This window comes from Pieris napi, chromosome 21 (assembly GCF_905475465.1).
Source record: "Pieris napi chromosome 21, ilPieNapi1.2, whole genome shotgun sequence".
NCBI lineage: Eukaryota > Metazoa > Arthropoda > Insecta > Lepidoptera > Pieridae > Pieris > Pieris napi.
This window is the reverse complement of record NC_062254.1, coordinates 11,130,691-11,155,671: the sequence shown is the minus strand read 5'-3', so window position 1 is coordinate 11,155,671 and position 24,981 is coordinate 11,130,691. Positions and strand designations below refer to the sequence as shown.

At 34.6% G+C, this 24,981-nt stretch overlaps 2 protein-coding genes across 2 annotated transcripts; both read right to left on the bottom strand.

Annotated features, from left to right (window-relative positions):
* Positions 1–3,739: 3,739 nt before the first annotated feature.
* Positions 3,740–13,240, bottom strand: LOC125060220. The gene is made up of 6 exons (XM_047665013.1): positions 13,102–13,240; positions 8,234–8,664; positions 7,779–8,033; positions 5,147–5,266; positions 4,269–4,376; positions 3,740–3,874 (listed from the first exon to the last, which is right to left on the bottom strand). Exons 1-6 carry the CDS (start codon positions 13,102–13,104, stop codon positions 3,757–3,759), a joined length of 1,035 nt encoding a protein of 344 aa, XP_047520969.1. The 5' UTR covers positions 13,105–13,240; the 3' UTR covers positions 3,740–3,756.
* Positions 13,241–18,846: 5,606 nt separating this feature from the next.
* LOC125060219 (interferon regulatory factor 2-binding protein 1) lies at positions 18,847–24,406 on the bottom strand. The gene is made up of 4 exons (XM_047665012.1): positions 23,550–24,406; positions 21,756–21,989; positions 21,220–21,461; positions 18,847–21,114 (listed from the first exon to the last, which is right to left on the bottom strand). The coding sequence occupies exons 1-4, from the start codon at positions 24,214–24,216 to the stop codon at positions 20,989–20,991; spliced, it is 1,269 nt and encodes a 422-aa protein (XP_047520968.1). The 5' UTR covers positions 24,217–24,406; the 3' UTR covers positions 18,847–20,988.
* Positions 24,407–24,981: the final 575 nt, after the last annotated feature.

The following is a 24,981-nucleotide window of genomic DNA, read 5'->3' as shown; positions in this document are numbered from 1 at the left end:
GCAAGGATGGTATGATCAACCCTGTCGAATGCTTTTCCGAAATCTGTATATATGACGTCAATCTGTCAGTTTTGAAAGGTTAGTGTTTACTGAGCGAGATTTTAAAAACCTATATTTAGAGCGTATTCTTTGCATGAGTTATTAATAATTCTTTCCAACATATACCCAAAAATAATTAGAATTGATATTTCTCTGTAGTTACTTTTATGCGATGAGTGTTGCCCTAGTGGCTTCAGCGTGCGACTCCCATCCCTGAGGTCGTAGGTTCGATCCCCGGCTGTGCACCAATGGACTTTCTGTCTATGTCCGCATTTAACATTCACTCGAACGGTGTAGGAAAACATCGTGACGAAACCGGCCTGCCTTAGACCCAAAAAGTTGACGACGTGTGTCAGACACAGGAGGCTGATCACCTACTTGCCTATTAGATTGAAAATCATGAAACAGATTCAGAAATCTGAGGCCCTGACTAAAGAGGTTGAAAAATACTGATTTATTTATTTTACGTATAAACGAATAACTAATGTTTGTAATACAAATTTAGTTACAAAAGCTTCTAGTGTCTTAAGAGATATTTAAATGCGTGAGAAAAAAGACGATATTAAAGTTTATTTTTTAATCTATTTAGGTCAAGTCAAGAATTGAATATGAAGAAATCAGAAATAACGTAGTCTATACTTAGATACACTAGTTGAATAACAATTTTCTAACAGACGCCATTGACAATTTATAAATTACCATCTATGCATGTTTATTGAGGTGGTAAAACTATTTCAAATACAGTGGGTATTAGAAATAGTTTTGGTAAGTAAAATTAGTTGGAACTATTTTTATATGTATTTGTCGCGCTTCCAAACAAGACTGCTATGGTTACATTAATACAACTTACAGCAGTTTTCAAATGTAACATATCATGATTTAGATTATATTATTCATTATAACAAATAAATAAAAAAATAGAAAAACAGTATAGCATAAGTAAGTGTAAGTTAAACTGCGAGGAACATATTTACAGCTCGATTTTTAAAAGAAAAATTTAATATTCAGAAAAGGTATTCATTTAATATAAATAAAAGCTTTATTTTTATTAACTTACCGAACGAAAATTAAAACATCAGCCAAATCACTTAAAACAAAAAACAACCTTAAAACTCGAATTAAACTTGCTAATTGAATTTAACATTTTAATTGGTCAATTACCGCAGTCATTTACATTATTCTATTCTTGTGAGGTAATTAAAACACATTGATTTGACAAGTACCTAATATTGAAAAGCAGCGTTATGTAAGTGTACTTTTTCAGGTCATTAAACACACCATAACTAACCATTGAAGTGGTCAACCCGTAATAATATACGGATGTATCGTCACAAGGCCATGTACTTTCACCCAAAGGCATGTTTGATGTATTACACAACTCATCGGCTGGCTGATAACATTTATATAAGAGATGTCGTCAGTTTGTCTGCTTACTGATGATGTTTTGTGAATGGTAAAACGATTCACAAATTCCGCTTTTCCAATTCGTATTATTATCATAAAGGCTTTGTAGCTTTGATTGCAATGTGTGATATTTCCGCATCTCTTATTGTTGGTACTTCTGATATGAGCTGGTTTAAATGAAAACACGCAATGATAATTTTCGCAGTATTTTTGCGGTTATTAATAATATTCTAAAAGGGTTAGTTATATAAAAATATTTGTTGTAGAGTTTTAGTGATGCGTATATTGTAGTAATTTTTAGATAACAACACCTAGTATGGATACCACCCAATGTAACCATGTTGCATTTTGTAGTTCAGTAACGATTCTGCCTTATTTGAAATGTTCAATTCAACTATTCGTGTATTGTATACAAAATGATATAACTATTACATTTTATGTACCTATACTTGTCTGTGTATTTTCATAAATTATATAGATTTTTCCAAAGTTTTACCTCTATACTTAAAAATTATTGCATTTTTTATATATTGACCGCGCGTAGTGACGGAGAGCGACTTGTTTAATACTATGTAGATGTTATTATACATATAAACTTTGTTAAAAAAGATTTCTAAACAAATAAAATCACGTTGTGTGCATTTATTACACTTTTGAAAGATTTAAATATTAAAGTAGTAATGATAAATTTAAAAATATATATTTATACTTTTATTGAAATCGCTTAAACATTGATACCTTAAGTTATTTAATTAAACCTCATACGAGTTCACATTTTCCAAGTCTAACATATCTCTCTTAGGCTATTAAGTACACCTAAAAACATTATACGTATTATAAGGCGCGTAATTAATGCAATAATTAGCATTTAGTTAGTACAGAAGAATCCACTTCCGTGGACCAACCCAGAATTTTTGGCCTACGACCGTGCTTCCGTGCAAACTCGTTTAGATGACCTGTTACATGAAAAGAGATATTGGTGTTATGACTTATGATTCACGGAGCAGGTTTGATCCACGCGCCGACATCAAGCGGCTTGTGCGCCGGATGCGCTTAACATCCGCCGCTGTCACTACAGGTTGCTATTGGCAAATATTACGACAAATATCTTGAATGTTCTCAACATAAAGTGTTCCGTTAAAACAATAATAGGCCAGAATCAATTCAAATGTCCTGCCAATGGTTTTTCCTCGCTGTGAGCATTCTGTTTATCCTTTAATCCTTTTTTAACTAGTGGCAAAATTCGTATTCTGTATTCCTATTAGCTGACCCGGAAAACGTTTGTTTTGCAATATATATTGTTTCTAGGAAACAGTTTTTTAGTTCAATAAAAATAACTATCTACAATAATAAAAAATAGGGATTGATCGTAGAGAATGAAAATTAAGGGTTGTATGTATTTTTGTATGCTGTAGGTACCTATCATAAAAAAATAAAAACAAAAAAAATTGTATAGTTTATTTTTGGGGCGGACACTTATTATTACTTAGGGGTTTGAAAGATAGATAGTAGCCGATTCTCAGACTAACTAAGAATCGGTCGAGCTGTTTCGGAGGAGTATGGGAACGAACATTGTGATAATATATAGATATATTCAACCGGATAGTTTGAGAACAAGTTGATTTGATAAAAATAAAAGACACTGCATTGAGGAAGTTAAAGACATTAAATCATTAGTTCGTCTCTTTTATGTAAAAGTAATTATTTCTAGAGAAGAATTATAGAGAAAAGCAATGCGAGATCGGTAAAAGAAACCTTTCCCGGCCGTTTCGAGGTCAAAGTATGAAAATCTCGTTTCTCATTATGGAAATTTTATTCCAAAATAGGGATTGTAGTAATGTTAAAAACAATTTTCCAACGGTAGTTCTGAAAAATTTAGATTCATTTAAATTTTTTTCCACCCTCCACAGTGCGTTGAAGTCTAATGCATAAAATACGATGCAACTCCATAGACAGCAGTAACAATAATAATAACAATATTTTAATACGAAGAACATCTTCGAGCCTTCTTGGCTTCGTGGTATACTCACAAATACTAGAACGGAGGCTTTAGGTTCGATTGCCGACAAAACAATGACTGTTTCAGGTTGTATAGAAGTCTAATTACATACTTTAAAAAAAAAGCGGTAACGTGGAGACGCATTAAATACTAATGGTGTAAGCCATGGAGTTTAAATTAAATTAAGGCCGATTTTCATAACAATAAAACTGATATAGGTAGATGGGTAACCTCTGTCATGCTAGGCAGTCTTTAGTAAGTTTATGTGTTTTTGGCATACGTAAATTAAAAAACGTATTCTTTATAATGATTTATTAGGGTTTATGAGTATTGCGATTATAAGCTAGCAACCATGCTAATAGCTTGTTCATGGCGTCTGGGTCCTCACACTGTAGCTTATAGCACTGCTTTTGCCGCCCTCCGGTTTGATGGCTGTTACCAAAAATTAAATATCATAAAATATGATTACAGCTATTTATCTATATTTGTTTGCGGTTATCAATTGAATAAACTTTACAAAAGTTGTGACGGTAACGGTATTTAAGTTAAAGTTGTATTATATGTATACGCTTATTAAAGTTTTATTTAAATTTGTAGTGCAATTTCCCAAGTATTGTTTTAGCATGCGGTTCGGGAGCTGAATTTGTTTTATTTATTTATTCACGCCTTTCTTATGAAGGGCTACACATAGACCACTAATCTCTACTTGCTACAATCCTGACATACCTCTCTCGCTTCATCCAATTTCATGACATTCATGGTGAATGTCATGGCATGTTCGTGAGTCATGTGTTTCTCTAGTACTGAATATATGACCTGTACTAACCGATAATAGTGCTTTTCTGAATTAATCTCACAAAGCAACCGTCGCTTGCATCGCTCACTTATGTCGGGCAGTCTTTTATCCGCACGTCGTGAAAAATGGTTTCCATAACTGAAATAGAAAATATTTGACAATGTCTCAAACGTGGAGTTAATTTCTGACAAATAAAATAGACGAAGTAACAATCCTTTTGTTATAAAAAATTATAAAGAAAATCATAAGAATCAAGGAAACGGTAAGAAAATTACCACACCCAGGCAAGATTGTCTTTTAATTTGCGTTCCATAAGGAATGTAGACGCAATTGAAATCCATGAAAATAAGCAAGTAATAGTTATTCTGAGAGAGTTGTCTGACGAAGTCGTAGTCAAGTAATTTTTATGATACGACACGTCAGAGAAAGATAAAGTTTTTAGGTCGATTATGAAATGGGCCCACCAACCTAACGTATATCAAGATCTCTGCATATATTAAATAATTTTGCATGTTTGTCGTAATGTTTTGAATATGTAGCATGTTACTCGATGTTACGTCCGTAGCCAGCGCTAGGTGAAAACGGTTTATGTAAGAAATTCTGCGTGTGCAGTTTGCGTGCGGATGCAAGCCACATCCGCGTAAGCTCGCTAGATCGTTAGGATTTCATGGATTTATATAATTCTCTTATTTTCCTTTTAGCTTTCCCTTCAGGATTGACTCATTTGTGACACATTTACCTATTACAAAAATATAGACTATATTACAACTCGACTCAAAGCTTTCGCTCAATGTATATAATTAAAAAATTAACACATCTACGTACTACTTACTACTATACGTATAATGTTTCAGGAGCATAGATTGTATCAATTGCTTAGTAATGAAACCCGTTTGAGAAAAACTTACTTATAATTATTATTATCAGTGGATTCTAACGTAACGATGCTTGGAGTAAGAGCCGACACGATGATGCCGATCGGCAACAATGCCGTTACCAAGTTGAGAAGACCCTGCCACGGATTTTTCCTGAAATATTTAATATTACAATAAATGTTAAACTCAAATTGTATTACATCATCTACATAACTCAACGGAGAAATTAATTATCCGGGATTGGAACCTCTTAACACGATTTAGCTGACACAGAACATATATTAATACACTCACATTACATAGATTCCCTAAAAAACTTAAACAACGTCTTCTCAACCTGTACTATGCTGAAACGGAAGATTTTTTTTGTGTAGAAATTATTGTCGAGTTAACAGTACATGTTAAAAGGAAGATTCTGGCTGCCCACGACACAGGAAATCCTAGTGTGGAGGGCTAGTGCACTTTCTAAAAACTAAATATCCTTTTTATTATGTTTAATAAAGTTTCTTAGTCACTTAAGTCACATATATGACAAAGAAAGTTTTAAGTTTAATTGATGGATTTTGCTATAATCTAAAAAGAAATAAAACATAGTCAAAATTGCCTAATCGCAATCGGATATTAAGTGAACAAGATAAAGTTATCAAAGTTTTGGCGGAAGCTATAAAAGTAGTTTCTATCACTTTTAAAATGGCGTAGAAAATTAAATTTACAAGCAACCTTCCGCGGCTTTAATTACATAAAATTCACATTAAATTAACTCATAAATGTATACCTACGCAGCAACCATCTCTCGCTTTGCTCATAAAAGCTGCTGCTAATTCAAGTAAATGTAGGAGGAGAAAAGAACTTTGGTCTACATTTTCAGGTAATTTTTCACGGATGCGTTTCAGAAATATCTACACAAGGGCTCAACGAGGAGGCAATAAAGCTGAATGCTACGTTTAATTAGTTTCATACAATAGTGCAGTGTAGTGTGGAGCCAATTACCGTACTTAGACGCTCATTTAGTCCGTTGTGCGTAAAGTCCTGGCTACCTACGCCAGCCTTAGTCCTTTCAGAATCGTTTCATACGGTAAATATTTTGCTTAGTCAAATTTGAATTACAACAAACAAACCTATAAAACATTACTTTAAATATATAAAGCCAATTACTGCGCAAGGGCACTTAGACTTTCATCGCTTCGATGATTAATTCGTCGGATCAGTGAAAGGATACATTTGGTTAAAATCTGAGCTCTTTGAGGAATTGCCGTGTTTAGTGATGTACGATAAACTGTTAAATTAATAAATATTTTTTTATTGAAATATTACAACGAACAACAATTCGACTGAGGACTTAAAGAAAAAGCGTAAAAATTCTTAATAGGCCGGTAACGCACTCGCGAGCCGTCTGGGATACGGAGTGGCCATGGGCGGCAGTATTACTTAACATCAGCTGTTTGTTATTTAATTAAAACAAAAAACACATGCATAATGGTTTCGAATCAAGACACAGAGCTTAACTGAGTGTTATGCAATGTAAATATGCAAATCAAATAATTGTACATATAACAAATTATTAATGACTTATACACATATATTTCAAATACCTACGATTTTAATGTTTGATTACAATTGTAGGATATTCGACAAAACTTTTCTATAAAGCAGTTAATTACTTTGATGTAATATATGTTAACAGTTTTTTTTTTTTTTTTTTTTTTTTTTTTATTAGCCTTATATCAGAATACAAAATATATACATTATAACTGTTATTTCCTTAATCTATGATAACGATTCTGTGTGCCTACGGGCAAAGGCCTCCCCCATTGTCCTCCATTCTTTCTTATTGTAAACCAATCTTGTCCAGGTCTTAGATTTTCCTGCCATTTCCACGATTTCATCGGCCCACCTCTTAAATTGCCTAGGCAATTTAACAGTTTTTTAACTACTAATAAATATAATATATATAGGTAATTAAATATATCGATAATTTTGCACATCACCAGCCCAATCTAGTGTAAAACTTGCTCATCAGTGAGCTTTCATTCACATCCGTAACTGATTTTTTAACGCGTCATTACATTAATTCATTAATTAAAACGACTCCAATTACACTGAACAAATAACTCTTTTATTTATATTATAGTTTGCGTAACGATAATACACAATTTAATGATATTTTGATTCAAATAAGCGTAGCATATTTCAATTAACAATATGTAGCCTCCGAATACCATACAAGAAATTAATTTTCTATATTATAGACTTCCACAGGAAATATAAAGAGGCCCAAATCAGAAAGTAGAATACCGCTTACAAAAACTGTTTAAATTTCGCGTAGGTAATGTTCAATATTAATAAATACAGTTTTTACTTGGAGTAGTTTATGTTGCGTAACTGCTTCGAAAAACCTTAGTCCATCGTATCTACAGAACGTTGTTTTTGTTGATTTAAGTGGAATTATATTATTTTATCTCTTTACATTCTTAGTAAAATACCTTTACTTACTGCATGTCCAAGCCTGATCGTAGGATTTATCATTTCCTTTTTAGTTCTTTTATTCTGTGGAAAACTAAATCTCGTCATCGGGTCCACGTTAATCACACGTCACGATTAGTTGGTGATCATTTCCAATATCTGGCAACGACATATGTGTTTAGGTAAAACATAGATTAAATACCTTTTCTTAACTTCCTTTTCTTTTCCATCGTTGAATTCTAAGCTAAAGTCGTCGTGTCCATCAGATGCCGGTTTGACTCTGAAAGGGTCCGGAGACTTGTATAGACTTCCAGCTGGAATCTTAACAGGAACTTCTGCGGTTGGTTTCGAGTCATATTCGTATGCTTTAATTGGTTTAAAGTCGTTTTCGAATTTAAATGGTTTGTTAGAGTTGTCCTTTGGGTGATTGTAGTCTAACTTAAAAAAGTTGTTGGAACTGGAATAGTATTTTTAATTTTTAGTGTATTTTAGTAGGAAATTGGGCAGACGACTCTCCTTGCCGCATTCCATAAAGTAGTTAATTTTTAAATATATCTTTAACAATATAAACTTTGCTTATGTTAAGGTTTAGACGAGTATAAATCTGGCTTTATTTAAAAAATAAAAACTTGAAAATTAAGAAGAGTCTATACTGACCTTATAAAAGATGAGGAGCCTTTGACTGGAGTAAAAGATCCTAGACTCTTCCCGGTCGGAACAACAACCGCGCCTTCATCGTAGAAACTTTCCAATTGTTGACTTGGTTTAAATTCCTTATCTTTTTCCTTTGATTTTGAAACAATTTCTTTAACTTCCTCTTTTGGTAGTGTTAATACAGCATCAACTTTCCAAGTGGTAGTTTCGGTTTTTGCGCTTTTTACACTGTCAGTGGTAGGTTTTTCTTTATTCTCTTGAGATTTTTCTATTTCATTAGAATCGTGTGCATATTTATCAGTGATATTTATTACTTCCTCACTTTCTTTAGGAATTTTTGTACTATTAACCGGATATAAAGCAGTAATATTAAAGCTCTCTTGGACGCTTTGAACTTTGTAGACGGCAATAAGGAGAAACACTGCCACAGATATCTGAAAAGGGATTATCTCTACATAATGTAATAGGCTATAAAAGTATATCAACTAGAGTTAATTGGAAACTTAATTCGAAGACTGCTATAATACGTAATTGTGATGTTAATTTATTAAAAACCGAATTTTCAATAATGTAGTTTTGTTGTTTACATAATCGCAGCTCCCATTGACCCATAAAAGTTAGCAAAAAACGGAAAGACGTAATAAGTTGGTCGATGGGTTACATCACAGCCACGCTTCACACTTTCACCGAAACCAAACAGTATGTCACTGACCGCTACCACGTCAGCCGGCACACGCTTGGCTTGCGGTTTTTTACTCTATAGCAATTATTAAATTAGATAAAATTGGGAGTGAGTGCTTTAAAAGAATATGAATGAATTCATTTGTGTGTTCTTCGTAATATAAAGTACATATTACATAGCACGGCACACACGAACAGAAGCACATGTGCTTGGATTGATCAAAATACGGTTTTTATGAAAGTATTTAATACAATAATTTAAACTAACCCAATTCCCATCCCACCATTATTACATTAATGAGATAAATAAAATTCAAAACCGCAAAAGTATTTCAGTTACGTATATTTGTACATTAGTTTACACTTATTTTTTGTCTTTAATTAATACCATATAATACCATATATACTTTTTATTAATAAAATAATGGTTTCAATCTAGTAAGCATTATAAAAATACCTTGTAATTTATTTATTTGGTTAAAACTTGATTATTCATGATTTTATAAACTTATTAGTTTCCCTTTTTGGATCCGTGATTGTGGGTTCGTTTATAAAGATAATCCAATAAAGGAGACTATATCACAGACGAGCTAAGGGTAACCCTTGACCCTTAACCATTTCTCCAACTTTCTCAACGACTCTCGATTCCATTCCCTGCTAAGATTACTGATGATTGCTGAATAAATTGCCGCAAAAACAATACAAATGTATTCCTAGTAATCATTGTACACATCGAATATTGTAAGTGAGAATCAGCGAGACAATTCATTGAATAAGCAGAAATGTAGATGAAGATTAAAATTAAGGTAAAATATGTATTTGTGTGTTAATGTATCATAAACCTGATTACATGTTCAAATAGGTACTGTTCCATTATCAAGACTAAAAAGTTATTATTTTTTTTACCTAAGATAATATCGTTATTATGTATTATTATACGATGTCAACTGCCAAACTTTTAGGAAATAGTACGCTCATTTCTTAAAGGACCCTAATAAGTCGAATTCGTATGGAAATACTACTTCAATAGGTAGCTGTCTCATAGTGGTGCTGCGCGGCAGAAAGTGTCTTAAGAAACGTTTGTTAAATTATGATAACGTAATACGAGTAGTATGTGTATGTCTTGATATTGTTTTGATATGTCTTCGTGAAATGATCAAACTATTCAAAAAATATAAATATTTTCTCTACGAGATACATGTATGTTTTTTTATAGAGCAAGAGGTTAAACTGACAGTTTAAAATCGGTGAAGAAATTTGCCACCTTTTCAGCCATTAACATATCCCAAAAACGAAAGTGCCAAGTAGCACCTTCTAATGACAGTTTTTGCGGTTTGCAAACTGTAATTATTATACAACATCTGGCAATTTCAATCTCGCTTCGAAACAAAAAAGGAAAATGTAATCCGAATAAGTGAGTGATAATCATATGTTGCTATTATTTTTTCACTTTCACCGAGAGAATCAAATTAGCTCTATTATTTACAAAATATACTAACAATATTTAATATAAGTATTTGTTTACACATCACAAATAACATCAGAAAGTAGCTGTACTTAACGAAGGGTAAAGAATCCCTAACTCGGGATTCAGAGTCGAGTCTATGATTGCCGTTGGCGTAAAAGTAAAAAATCATATATTTAGGTAACACAATGTACACTTATGAACGTCAAAAAAGAAATATACATTAAATGCTTCTAATTTTACATTAATTGCCAGTTCTCAAATCAAGGGCGTAGAACGGAAGAGAAGAACTGGCAATAATCTCTCCGCCACTCTTTTTAATCGCCAAGTTTTTTGTTTTACACAATGTTTGTAAGGAGCTGCAACCACATGACATCTTAAGAAATAAATAATAATAAAATAAATTAAAACAAAGATTTCTCCTCTATCAGTATAAAAAATGCTGAAATAGGAGCACGCACTTACATTCTCGTGGGATCAACATGCAAATACCTACGGGACATACCCAATACATTTTTGATATGCAGGAGTCATATTTAGCGATAATACCTTGACCTTGACCTAGGATCCTCAGATTACTGTTAGAAGATAATGAATTCAAATCATATCTGCTAGAGTTTTTAACTTAGGTGTTTAAGAATACAGCAAAATGGTAGGCGGCAAAAAGCGCTGGCGTATAAGCTAAATAACAAGGGTTGTGTACGGTAAATATTTAAAAAACTAGCGCTCGTAGATAGCGTGAAATATTTTTATATATAGCGTATCAATATCTAGCGATGTGATATCTCCGCATTTTATAAGACCTTCCCTTCGAAATGGGACCTTCTAGCAGCACCTCATATTTAAAATAAATCCATGTTGGGGAATAGGTATTCAATGCTTTGGTTTTTTGTTTACGTGTAAGTTATACTCGGTCTAAGTTAAAAGTCTAGAAAGACTTTCAAAACATGTTAACTGTAAATATTGTAAACTGAATATATAATAATTATATACTATTAAGAAAATATATAAAATCGATTCATCACAAACGTTTCTCCGTCTTTTTTATCACTTTAAATGTCAATAAATAACTTTCTGTGCCAAGCCCAAACAAAACAATTTTTCTATTTCGTTGATGGGAAAAAATCCCAAGAGAAACGTGCAATTATAGTCATTTTCAATGGATTCGGTTCCGGGAAAAAAAAGGTTTTGGTAATGAAGTCAGATAAGGCGTACTTCATAATCTGTCCTGTTTTCCCGTTTTGTGGGATTCTACAAACACTGAGTATATAACCGAAGAGGCCGCAGTTAAAGTACTTCATAGTTAATATACTTAAGCTGGTACAAAATACAATAGAATGGTGTAATTAGGCGCAGATAAGGCAAGGAATTTGTCGGACAGGTGCAGTGAAAGCGAGCTGTGGGAACCGCCTCGACCATTTGTCGCTGTCTCACTGCCTTATGTAACCGATGCTATTATTCAGTAATCCAAGCTATTGTATTTATAATCGACGTTTCGTTTACCACCTTCCGTTCATTAATATCGGATGTATTATAACTATAATTCTGGTAGGATGTAATTTAATTTATTTATTTAAACTTCGTTACATTACAAATAAAAACAAATAACATAAATTATTAGGTATGCAACGGACGGCCTTATAACTTTATCTAACAAGCGATCTCATCCAACTGAAGAAATCAACAAAAATAAAATTACAAGTAACATTGAAAATTATGCAATCACCAAACTTAATCTCAAATAAAAAAAAAAATAGACTAACGACTAAAAGCTAATCTTGCGGTTTATGAATTCCAATGCAATACAAAAGAATAAGAAAAACTTTAGAGGTGTCAAGGGACACCCGGATGGAACGAAATTCCTTTCGATTAATTTATATGTTAATTGGTATCATAATAGTATGATAGATTTTCTCGACACCTATCTTACGACGAAAAAAAAAAGCCAACATCACGAGGTGTTCCCAGGCGGTCACCCATCCAAGTACTGACCTCGCCCGACGTTGCTTAGCTTCGGTGATCGGACGAGAACCGGTGTATTACAATAGCAAATAGCAAAAAAGTGTCGTGACAACTTTTCGTAAAAATTTCTTCCGTCTAGCCCCCTTTCACAACGCGCGATAAGGAACTTCGTTCCAAAAATTATTATCTTAAGAATAATGAATTATTGATTGAGCAGGATTAGGATATGGTTAAGAAGTGTTTATGTAGAATACTTTAAAAGAGGTTGGACAGGTGGTCAATCGTAAGGAGTCGGGGAGCGTATTCCACAACTAATGGCGGAGATCCTAAACGATTTGTTTAAAAAAGATAAGCTGTGAGATGGAATTTCCAAAACGTTGTTCCAACATGTACCTAGTTGAATGTATTTCACGTAAGTGATGCAGCGGAATTTAATATTTTAATTTTAATGAACTTCAAAATCAGATTAATTGTCATAAGCTCTTTGTTTTACTTATGTATATTTTCGAAAAATACATAAAAAATATAATGTATATTCAGTTAATTTTATTTCTATGTTTTAAACCAAGAGTCGAGCTTAATTCGCAATCCGATGAAATGATAAATTAGTACAAAGATTTATCGATAAATAAATATCGAAATAATATCTTAGTTCGTTAAACAATGCCGTCACGTTTTAGGTACTTCTTTAATAAGGTTGATTGTGATTTAGCTATATTATGTTTTTATTTAAGTAACCGTATGTTTTAATAGTAATACTCACCATGATATCAGGCTGTTGTCACACAAACTAGGAAGCATATGGACAAGGTTTCATATTTATAATATTTTATTCAACCGCTACCATTGTTTCGTGAAAATGTCTTCATAGAGATGTCGGTACTTTCATCGATATTTTGCACACAAAGCGAATCAAATTATGTAAATGTCTGAATACTTTATCGAACAGCAGTAATTTGTTAGGCATCTATATAGTATTTTATATCATTTTTAGGATGTTCAAACTATAGATAAAAAGTAAAAAAGTCAGTGTTTAAACAGCGTTTATGAATAAGAGAGAGATAACGTTTGTTTTACTAAATCTCGCTTTACCCGAAGTGACAAAACCCTGAAAAAACGAGGCCATAGCGGTGTGGAAGCACAGGAGTTGATATGTGAAAAACATGTCTTTGAGGAAGATTAACATGCCCTGGATTACAGCTGCAACACCTTGTCTGTCGACAAAGCGTATAGCCCATCACCAATCGTGCTTAATTTTCCGCCACGTGAGCTTTGCATCGCATTGTTTCGCGGCACTAGTGTAATTATAACCACTACCTTCATCGTAAGATAATCATTATAACTTTCCTAACCACTGCACGAGGAAGTCTTTGACATAATTACACTTTTCTTCATCATGTGTGCCGTTATTGTAATTTTCAAATACAAATATTGGGGCTTTTTAATTTAAGAAAAGATAGTAGATTTTAGTTTAAGTATGCTTATTGGAGAATATACATATATGTATTTGATATAGTCATTAACCCAGTCCGACTTCTGGAAATTTTGTTATAACATCAATATCATATCTTATTAATTAGTATTATTTTTATTGGTGTAACTTAAGCTTGACCATAAGCAAGTAAAGCTTCAAAGTCACTTGCAACAAAGTTGTAAGTACTATTAGATAAATTAGGAAACACTATTAATGAATAAAAAATAAAAATATTAACTTTCCACGTTTCGAGTAAGTATATTTTTTAATATTATATTAATTGCTCATTAATAATTTTGGATTTACTTTCTATTACAGATTATTAATTTCAACATCATATTCCTTTTCCTATCATATATATTCAAATGTGTTAAAATTTTTATTAGGCAGAACTCGATTTATTTCAATGATTCAATTCATAAACATTAGAATTAGTACTGGTATCTCCTCTTCTACTAGCCCAGTGATGGGCATGAATTTTGATGAAGATGAATGGGTATTATGGAGCCTTGGTTTCATTAGTAAAAAGAAAAAATAGCAATTGGCAGTTAGACATAGGTCACACGACTATCCCGTTTGGTCAAGATAGAGCATATTACAATGAATTAGAGCACTTCAATGAATGAATTATCTTGCTTAATATCTAAGTAGGTACCAATTTGTAACTATTAAGCACAAGACTTCAATTTTTCTCTAACGATAGCGTTACTCCTTTTATTTAACAAAAAGCCTAGCCTAGTCTAGTCAGTTATAAAAAATACTATCTAATATCTTTACTACATTTACCTTTTTGGAAACTACAAAAGTATTAGAAAATTCTAACGCCTTTTCGCGACCGAATAGCAATTATAGCTGCATACTTCAACAGGCGTTATTATTAATCGATTTAAAAAAATCTATGGACATTATCAATTCAGAAATCTTGTAACAAGGCAAATTGAACATTATGTAGGTCATGTCAAGTCATGATAAACATGGTGTAATTGTAGACCAATACATTTTAATATTTTTGGTACAACTAATATTTAATTAATATTTTAAGAGTATCATTTATTTTAATAACAAAAGGGTTATGACAGAATTCATATATGGCTAGTCCCCACACTAGGGAGGCCCTGTGTAACTAGAAAACAATTATTCCGTGGTATGGTACATGTTTAATACAGTTTAAAAAAAGAAAATAAAACTAAAGAAATAATAATAAATTTAGTGTTACAAATTAAGAATGAGAGAATGAGTGAGTGTGTGAATGGGTGTGTATGAGCATGTATTTGAGAGTGTAGCTGAAAGTTGTTATGATCGTGCACTGTATCTGTGTTAGTTTTTGAAACCTCAAAGTCATACCAATATACGTAGTAAGGTCTCTGTAGATTCGAAATCCAATTTGGCTAGTGTATTTTCTATGTGATTTGTGAGTTTGTATCTGGATAGTTTGACGATCTCAGAATTCATAGATTTGGAAATTTTATTATAAAGCAAGGGGCCCCTAAATGCAATGGAGCGTTGGCCAAACACAGTCCTTCGTTTTGGCGTAGGGAATACAAAATGTCTGTTCTTAAAGGTGTCCGGATTTTTTAGTACATGGAATTTATGAAGTCTTAAGCAGATCGCTAAGATGTATGTAAAGCTTCCTTACTGAGAGGGTTTTTGTTTCTAGATGGAGTTTGACGGTGGGGTACGTAAACGGTCTGCGATAGGCAACTTTAAGGATTGCTCTTTTTTTTCATACTATTCATATATTCTATATCACAAACACTTAAATGCGTATCTATGATCAAGTATGATCACGAGTTAAAACTCTTCTTTAGTTGTTTTAGTAATAATCAGAAACAGACAAACTAATGGGCCTTCCTCCAAATCCAGCTGTCGGTTTATAAGCGTAAATTGTAGTTGACGGCGCCAACAAAAAATAATTATTGACAAGAGATAATATTTATTTTATTACAAATATTTAGTTTACTTACAAATATACAGGAAGCTTTACTTATGGAATAATATCACTTAATAATAACTTATTTGTACTTGTGGTGACAACAAAAATTAAAGTATGTATTATTAAAAAAGTTTCACGATTTAAAACAAACAATTAAGGCACTAATATTTTATAAGCATAGCCTTGATTACTTCACAAAATAATCATGTAAAAATAAAAAAAACTTTTCTAAAAGCTATCTATTGACCTATGTCGAAAGATATTCTTTTATATTAGTAGGTTTTTAGTCACCTCAGCTGTCCTAGACTGATTTCTCCCTCACTTTTACTATATTTGTTGGATCTCGTCTGACAGACGCTCACTTCACCTTCACTTCGAATGGGAACAACAAAACTATGCTCTGAATATTTTGAAGTTGTAGAACTAAATTCAGATACAGATGTAACTTTAGGTCTCCTGGAGCGCCTTTGAAACCGTCTCATCTCTCCAAAACTTATGTCGGATGATGTATAGTCTTCTACAGAGCTGGAGCTACTCGAAGGAAATTTAGATCTTAATTTTTTGCTATCTGTTTGGTTACTCTTAGCAATAGAAGCCGATTTAGGCAACTGCAATTGAAACCTAGGTGATGATAAATTGATTGTTATATCAAACTCGTCTAAATGAACAGAGTTGTCTGACACAACTGTTGCGGGTATGTTTTTTTCGGTTGACGGGGCTATTAAGGGACTTGTTTGCTTATCTACAGTTACAGACAAAGCTACCGGCGACGTTGTTCTTGTTTTGGTTCTAGTGGGTGACGTCATTACGCTTTTCACACGCGCTGGGGAAGTCTGAGTGGTTTTTTGTACTGATGAAATATTTTTATTGTCGATATAAGTGTTAGAGTCATTTGAAGTAGACGGTTTATTTATATTAATTATTAAATCACTATATTCATCTACAATAAGTTTCTTTATAAAATCTTTTTCTAATTTGAACATGTTTTCGACTTCGTGTTTAGGATCGATAGATTTATCGTTATGAAATGGAGTATCACTTCGAGGCGATGTTTGTGTCTCTTTTAGTGAAATTTTATTAACTACGTTGCTTTGTGTTGCATTCTCCTGAGTATCAATACTATGAATAAATTCAAATGTCTCTATTTTATGTTTTAAGGATAAGTTTGATACCTTCACAGAAGTTCTGTTATGAACGTGTTCTTTTTTACTAGGTATATCATGGTTACCATAAATTCTTATGGAATCATTTAAATGTGGCTTTTTATTTGAAGATTCAGACTTCTCAGTTATCCCATTTGAATTGTCAGCCTCAAAATCATCAGCATACGTATTATCCGGACTGTTAGTTGATTCTCTATTGTTACTTGAAGTTTGATTGCTATCAATGCATTGGTTTAAGTTTTTGGATAAGGTGATGCTTACTTTTTCTTCAATATCTAAAACTTCCTGAAGTAAGTTTTCATCAGACGTAGTCAAAACCTTTAAATTACTTTTGTTTTCGTTCTTTTGAGAAATCTCATTACTAAATGAATTCTGACGACTTAGTATTTTGTCTAAGATTGGACTGAGCGGTAAATCTTTTCTATTTGATACGTGCGATATTTCTTCCTCGATGTCTTTCACATGAACACCGCCTAATGTTAATTTTGCATAAGGAATGTACTCTGTTGGATTATTTAGCGTTGTTTTGTGTTCAGAAAGTTGTTTGTCTTGATTTTGGGTATTTGATAATTTTGGTGTTGTTTTTTTCAATTTCAATTGTGGCTTACTCTCTTTCGAAGATTGACCATACACTGAACTTAATTTTCTTTTCCAATCATTCAAATTTGTCTGAGCCTTTTTAGAATCAAATTTCAAATATTTAGTTTCGGGTCTCCGGGTATTTGGCTTCTTTGTGTCCGGAACAAGTTTTTGTTTTATATTTTTTCTCTTACCTACCATATTTGGCGATGACTCACTGCTTTCATAAGATAACATCTTAGATATTTTTCGTACAGGAGCAGTCTCGAAGTTTACTTCAATTCTTTGAAGCTCCTTACTGGAGGATACTGTAGGCAAATCGTGATTGACGGAAATTACGCAAACATTATTTTTGCCTGTTGAGACCTCCTTAACAGTATTGGAATCTGGTGTTATATCTAATTGTGCTACTTGTTGTATTTTGAATTCACTTCTAATATTTATGCTTGGCATTTCTTGAATTTGAAATTGTTTTTGACTACTATTTTCTTCATCTTTCTTAATTTCTTGATACACAATTTCATTGTATTGGACGGCTCTCTCTTTACTAGGTATATTTTTACTTCTTAATTCTAAAGGCTTAGTATCTAACACATAATTGGCACTTTCAGGTATATGAACAAGTTTAGTTCCAGAAATTTTTAAGTTTTTCGTTTTTTTTATTTCATTACCAGATTCACAGCCTACTTGTTTTTTTATTAATTCGCTGGCAATCAAATCTTGTACTGGAGTAGGACTCTTTTGTGAAGTGGTTTGCGAAGGATTAATAATTTGATTTCCATGAAATTTTGCATTGACTACTTCTTCAACGTGAACCTTTTCATTAAAATCTTCATCCAACGGCGTCGGCAACGTTTTAACTTGTACCCCGGATTCGTGATATTTCGATAACTCTCCAGATAGCACTTTCAGGTCATCTGCAGTCGATTGCAGCATGTCATGCAACTTTCTCAACAAATATTCATCTTCAGGCCTTAGAGCCGGTTCAGGCTTCCATAAATCTTCATCCATTATTTCAATAATATCCATCCTTTTGCTGCTCTCAACCTGTAATGTTGCATATGTGAAATTATACATTTAAATTTAAAAATGAAATACATAATTCGATTGCTTATAAAAGTACAAAATATTTACCAAATATCGATCGACTGGGTAACGAGAGGCTGGCCTCATCTGTTGGTCAAACAAAGGGGCTCCGGCATTCTCTCCGGCGGTCCTTGCCGTTCTGGAAACAAAGACAAACTCACCATTGTAGCACTAATACGAAAAATATTTTTAAAATAGGTTTTTTTTTGTAATTTAAATTTTTCATTTTATTCAGTTGAAGTAAAGAAAGGGATGTTTAAATAAAAGGCATTGTTACAAAATCACATCAATTGTATTTCACCAACATTTACATTAACGTCTTAATCGAAGCATTTCAATTGCTTGCAGTAAGAAAGGTAAGTCTCGTGACTCCTTTACGAGTCTACCAGTTCAGGCGGACTAAAAATTTATTTAAGAAAAACAAAGTTTGCTAGTACGAGAAACAAATAGAATTATAAGTAACAGCAATGAGATTAAAATACATATACATACATAAAATTTTTGTTAGTCGAAGTAAAGATTTGATAGGTTAATCTATAAGACGCATAACGCAACGTTACGAACATTATAAATAAAATCCCACTAAGAGCAAATAAATAAATTCGACACTTGTAACGTTGTTTCTATAGTTTTGAAATCTAAATGGTCGTACATTTCATTTTTATAGAACACTATCAAATGTATTATTCCTTTCAATAAAAAGTGAAATTTTTGTATTAATACATCAATTTCGAATCCATCAAAAAATTAAAACACATATTAACATTAAAAGACAGTGTTACAATAAATAAATCCCGCATTGGATATAAATCGTAGACAGTTGGAATACCTAGAATAAAGAAAATCTTTCGCATATTACATGTGATTTACATAAATAACTACTACAAGACTCACAGTACTAAGTAATACTGACTGGATAGCCTTGAATAATCTAGCGGCTAGAACCCATTAAATCATTATTATGTACAAGTTAATAATATATACAAAGTAACCGTAGATATATGTACAAGAATATCTAAAATAAATAATGGACATGTCAATTTAATTGAACGCATCGAACAGTAAGAGATAAGGTCATGTCGCGTCTGACGGAAATGACATTTGATAACCGCGGAGATTACAGGCATTTGTCGTACTTGCGTCCGCCCCACAATCCACTACCACCGCCTCGACGCCTGTCGTCAAATATATCCGGCCAATTTTAAGAGTGGAAACGTGTCTATCTGTCAAACAGATAATAGAAGAGACTATTCCGAGCCAAAGCGAAAACGAAAAACGGCCGCCATCTGATAGCCTTCGAAATTGACACACTAACTGTAATAACATTATGACATACAATGATAATAATATAATGATAATTACTTCACTTTATACAAATATAGCAGCGAGTTTTAAGAGTTCCTATAACGGCCGCGCAATCGCGGATCAGATTGACATTTCACAAAATGACTAGGTGCGCCCCGACGCGTGCGCAGGTCTCGCTAATACTGCAGCCGAACCTCACTTAACCTTACAAAATAATCAACCAAACGTTTAGTGCTCAACGGAGCGAAGAGTACTTTAATCCAATTCCGATTTACTTAAAAAGAAACAACGATACCTTCTACGTAAACGAACAAAACTTGAATCATGTCCAGGCCAAACATCGACAAACGTAACGGAACTCGAGCCACTCAAGAATAGCTTCAAGGAAATTAAATGATTATTAAATATGCGCAGTAGGCAATTAATATATTTTAAGTATACGTGCTATCTGTACATAGAGCGATACGCGTTAAATATTTCAAACTACATTTTACAGTCAGTAATGCACTACACAAAATGTCATGATCATTATTATATTTTATACATAGTAATTATGAAATACTTGTACAGTATATAAAGAATCACATAAATAAATGCCAAGTTCACTATGGTTCGGGACCTAAAGGTAACTAAGAAAATGGCATCTGAAAAGTTCTCGAACAAAAAATCGATTAAACCAATTCGTCGCACGAGAAACGCTTCAGATCAATAACTATTTTAACGACATTAAAATTTCTGCGACAATGATCATAAAATCACGAAATGGGATATGTACCATATTCAGAATATTGTATAGCTCAGATAAAAACTTAAAAAACTTCCGAGATCTTAGTTTTATTCCTGCAACGTCATTACGCTGAATACAATCCATAAAACCTTCGCCCCTCGGCAGGAGAAAGCCCGATCCGAATCACCGATCGGTATACTATTAATATAAGACTATTTACAATTGTATGTACAAGTGTTCCGATCGCGGTGGGCCCCGGGCCTCGAGCCGCGCCCGTGTGTGCGCTGAACGCTTGTCGGCGGCGGGCTGCCGCACGACACTCCTCCCCTGGTCATTCACAGTGAGAGGGACAAGAGATAAAGTCTACGCGGCGGCATGTCGTCCTAGGTTTCCCTTTCTTTCTTAGGTTTGAATTCCTCTCCTAAGATTGTTGCGATCTCGCCCTGCATGAAAGCCCAGGGGACGGTTGAATTCGCCAACGGGCACTTTTCGCCACTCGGACAGTAAACCTGCAATAGAAATTCGATTTTATAACCCGATCCAGTTTATTTCTTCATATAGCACATATTTTAAGCATGTTCGTTTTATTTAAAATAATAGGTATTTTAACTAACCTCAGATCCTTGCTGTCTCTTGATTGAATCCCGGGAGCAAGGGAAACAGAACTTGTGATGTTGTTGACTCGGACATTGAACGAAATGCGTATCCTCGAGGCGTTCTTGGCAGAGCGTACACTTTAGCAACGGGGCTGGAGCGGGAGCCGCCGCATCTGTTCCCTCACTGGCCTCCGTGGACGACACGGACGTCGTAGAAGACACGTGTCGCGAGCCCGACGACCGCCGCCCGCCGTTCGACCCTGTCGGACCGGATAAATCAGATTAGCTACTGTCTGCATAACACAAATACTATTTATAAAACCAACTACAAGCGATCAAGATGTGCAGACCGTAGCTGTTGAGTATGGGCAAGTTAAGCGGTCGTCGGGCGCCGCGCCCGATTGCTAATCGCGGCGATCGGACGCCCGCCCGAGTCCGACCCAATATACGACTGCGAGAGTCCGCGAAAAATACAAATTTAAAATTGTCTAAATCCTCTGGGAAGCAACCGATCAATAATTTATTTTCTTATTTCAACCATTAACATTGCTTACCTGATGAGTTGGGCGAATGTTGACTCGATCGGCTAGCGGATCTTTGGGGTGGTGGCTGAGGCGGTGATCCTCCAGTAGAACGAGGGGATCCAGGAGGTAAAGTATCCGTCACTGACATAAGTGCAGCCATCGGCGAAGGACCGGCTCCAGCACCAGTCACCGGAGGAGAACCGGCTGTTCGGCCCAATGGGGACCCAGCTGAACCATTTGTTAGAGGGGCACTACCTCCATAACCTACAATGTAAGAATTTAATATAAAAACGCTGATTAATGAAACATCATGATAAAATAAAGTTATGGCACTAGAAATATTGTGTTGAAATTAAAATCTATATTTATCAATCAACAATTTTCCCTAAACATATGTCAACTGGTAATAAACGAAACATGTGTGTGACAAATAACAGTCGAACAATAAAAAGACATCGTTTTGAGTCGTCCCAACAAGCACACGCTCAATATTGCATGACACATCGTTTGCGGTCGACCAGCAATAGTAAACATTCACACAAGCAAATAATATCACAATATGTATAAATAACATAGTGTATGTATAGGCTTACGTAGCGTCTGTGTGTAGCGCATGTGTCACCGCCTCTATTTTAATAGTAGGTACGTTCCCGCCAAATGTCGATTTTTCATTTTAATACCTATGTAGCTAGTTGAAAATGTTTTAGGACGTACAATTCTTTACACATTTGTCAAATATCGAAGTTTTTTATCCAACTGCTTGTTGTTATTTTATGTTGTAGATTTCGCATAACTATCTAGTTGTTATTTATAAGTATTTTTAAAAAATATTCAACTTGTTTAATCCTAGTAGATACGCAGATCATTTTGCGGTTAATACATAGTACGATATACTATTATTGTTTTTGAAGAGGCTCAGACGATTATAGGTAAACGCGAGTTGAGGCGCGGTCCATATGGCGTTCGTGACGTCACGCACAGTGACCTTTTTGGCCGTCGGCTTGTGGCGCGCCGCGATCCCTACTCAGTACACACACGCCAACGGAATGTGGTCGAACAACTCTGCCAAGCGTAGGCAGGCGCTATATTTTTTCGCTGGCCTACCTACATACGTACGCGAGCGAAAATGTCGTCACGCGATGTTGCCGCACCGCACGATCGTGCTTGCATTCACGGCGCGAGCGCGTTTACATTACGTGGGTGTTTGTACGTATACTCTTTGCTAGTGTGCAAGAGGCCACGACTGCTTGCTTTCGAGAACGCTCAACCAGTCGAACCAGTTTTGTATTTATGGAGTGAGTTAATGCACCTACCTAGATAATATGAATCCCTGTACCCTGAGCGAACATTTGCGAGAGATATGTTTTAACACATACACTTATATTTTTGCTGCTATTTTGTATTGACTATTTACAGTATCTTAATATTTGGTAGTTTAATTCATGCACTTTATCATTAACACTCTAAAGAATTTAAGTAATGACGTAAGTAAACGTCACTTTATTGTTATGTTATGTATTGACTGAGATATAAAAATAAAATGTAAATTGCATTATGAAGGAACAATTGTATATGTATGCCAGATTTATGATAATGATATATTTAATACTTAATATTGGTAAGCCTATAAAAAATGCCACGAAATGTTCTTTGTGAAATGTTAAAGTGCTAAATTATTTGTTAATGTAATGTTTAGGGTTGTAAAAGGCTCGATAAATAACGATTCACGAAATAAAACGTTAGAATAGATCGATGAAAATATTGAGACAGACCAAATATTTCTGATGCCATTTATGAAATTAAAAAGTTAGTGAATCAACTTACCGTTACTTTTAAAAGCTGCGTCAAATGACGGAGTACGTAGTGGATGTTTTTCTTGTTTGAAAACACGGTCAGGTGCAAATGGAGCCGCCAGAGAAACTGCAGGCAGTGATTCCCCGCGAGTTAGAGGAGGCCGAGAGTGTTCCTCTAAAAGCCTTTTGGCTGGCTCATGATGATTTTGATGATCATCATCATCTAACGGTCTTTTTAAAGTTAATCCAGGAGCAAGTCGAGCTCCACCATGAGATGGTAAATGAGCTAGAGGAAGATGTGCAAGCCTTCTGCCCTCATGTTCTTCTCTACGACCGCCGTACTCTGCTAGTAAACCAGCGTTAGTAGTTGGCCGCGAATGATGCAATGCAAATCCAGCAGTTGGTGCATGATGTGCAGGAGGAGCTGGTTGACCTCTTGTACCCGATTCTCCACCATTTTGATGAGCCTCTAATGGCGCACGGTGGCCACCTTTGGCATGTGAGGGCCCACGGCCTTCTTGAAAACCATGTGCACGTTTAAGTTGTCGCGCTGTATCAAGCACTACTTCTATTCTATCAGCACCTTCGTAGTTTACACATCCACGACATACTGGTTCCGAAAACTCATGCAGCATCGCCCAAGGCATGCGAGGTAAATCGCATAAATAGCAATGCTGCCGCTTTTGCATCACCGACATTTTGATGTCTGGTGTTGATTGTGGTCGGCGATATTCGCTTTTTGAAAAAATTGTCACTTATTTATTTGTTGAATTAAGAAACACTGTCACCATGGTACACGGGAGCACTATTATCACATGTAACGCAGTTGCGCGGAAACGTTCAAAAGCACTCGCTTCGTTCGATGGCTGACGAGAGACTGAGCTGGGTCGGCCGCGAAGGTGTGCGGGGTCGGGGCGGTAGCGGCCATTATCGAGCGGTGACGTCAGCGCGCGCACCGCGACGCGCCGAGGACGAGCCGTTAGCCCGACGCGGATGCACCCCCCGCACCCCAACCCTCATATTGCCTTCAACGCTATCGCACGATAATGAACACGGTACTTCCAGCGTACTCTGCTAACTAAACTTCTAATACATGGTGTATCAAATCAGAGTTTTTACGGACAAATATATCTACGATAAATAGTACATTGTTGTGGCCAACAATTAGGCAAAGCGATTCATCAAACTGATGATATTATTGTAAAAGAATCCAACGGGAACATATGCTAGCTAGCTAATACGAAATAAACATATACATATATTTCTGTACCTAAACAATAAGTAGGTAAATTTTCTAAAAGAGAAACCTTTCATGTTAGTGTAGGTCAATCCGAAATCCAAAAAAATAAATGTAGCCCTATAGCCTCTCAGGCCTGGGCCTAAGATTTCTGTCTATTTTATCATTTGTTTTTTGTAATTGGCAAGTAACTCGCCGTCGACTTTTTTTGGTCTTTCTAAGGCAT

What these genes read in the sequence shown, in the direction of transcription:
- LOC125060220 (XM_047665013.1), bottom strand. An exon ending in GGCTCCTCATCTTTTATAAG is followed by an intron (nt 8,034 to 8,233) that starts GTCAGTATAGAC and finishes ATACTATTCCAG; the next exon opens with TTCCAACAACTTTTTTAAGT. An exon ending in GAAAAGGAAGTTAAGAAAAG is followed by an intron (nt 5,267 to 7,778) that starts GTATTTAATCTA and finishes TAAATATTTCAG; the next exon opens with GAAAAATCCGTGGCAGGGTC.
- LOC125060219 (XM_047665012.1), bottom strand. Translation starts at nt 24,216, where the DNA reads ATGTCGGTGATGCAAAAGCGGCAGCATTGCTATTTATGCGATTTACCT. An exon ending in ACATTCGCCCAACTCATCAG is followed by an intron (nt 21,462 to 21,755) that starts GTAAGCAATGTT and finishes CCGGTCCGACAG; the next exon opens with GGTCGAACGGCGGGCGGCGG. An exon ending in AGAGACAGCAAGGATCTGAG is followed by an intron (nt 21,115 to 21,219) that starts GTTAGTTAAAAT and finishes TTTCTATTGCAG; the next exon opens with GTTTACTGTCCGAGTGGCGA.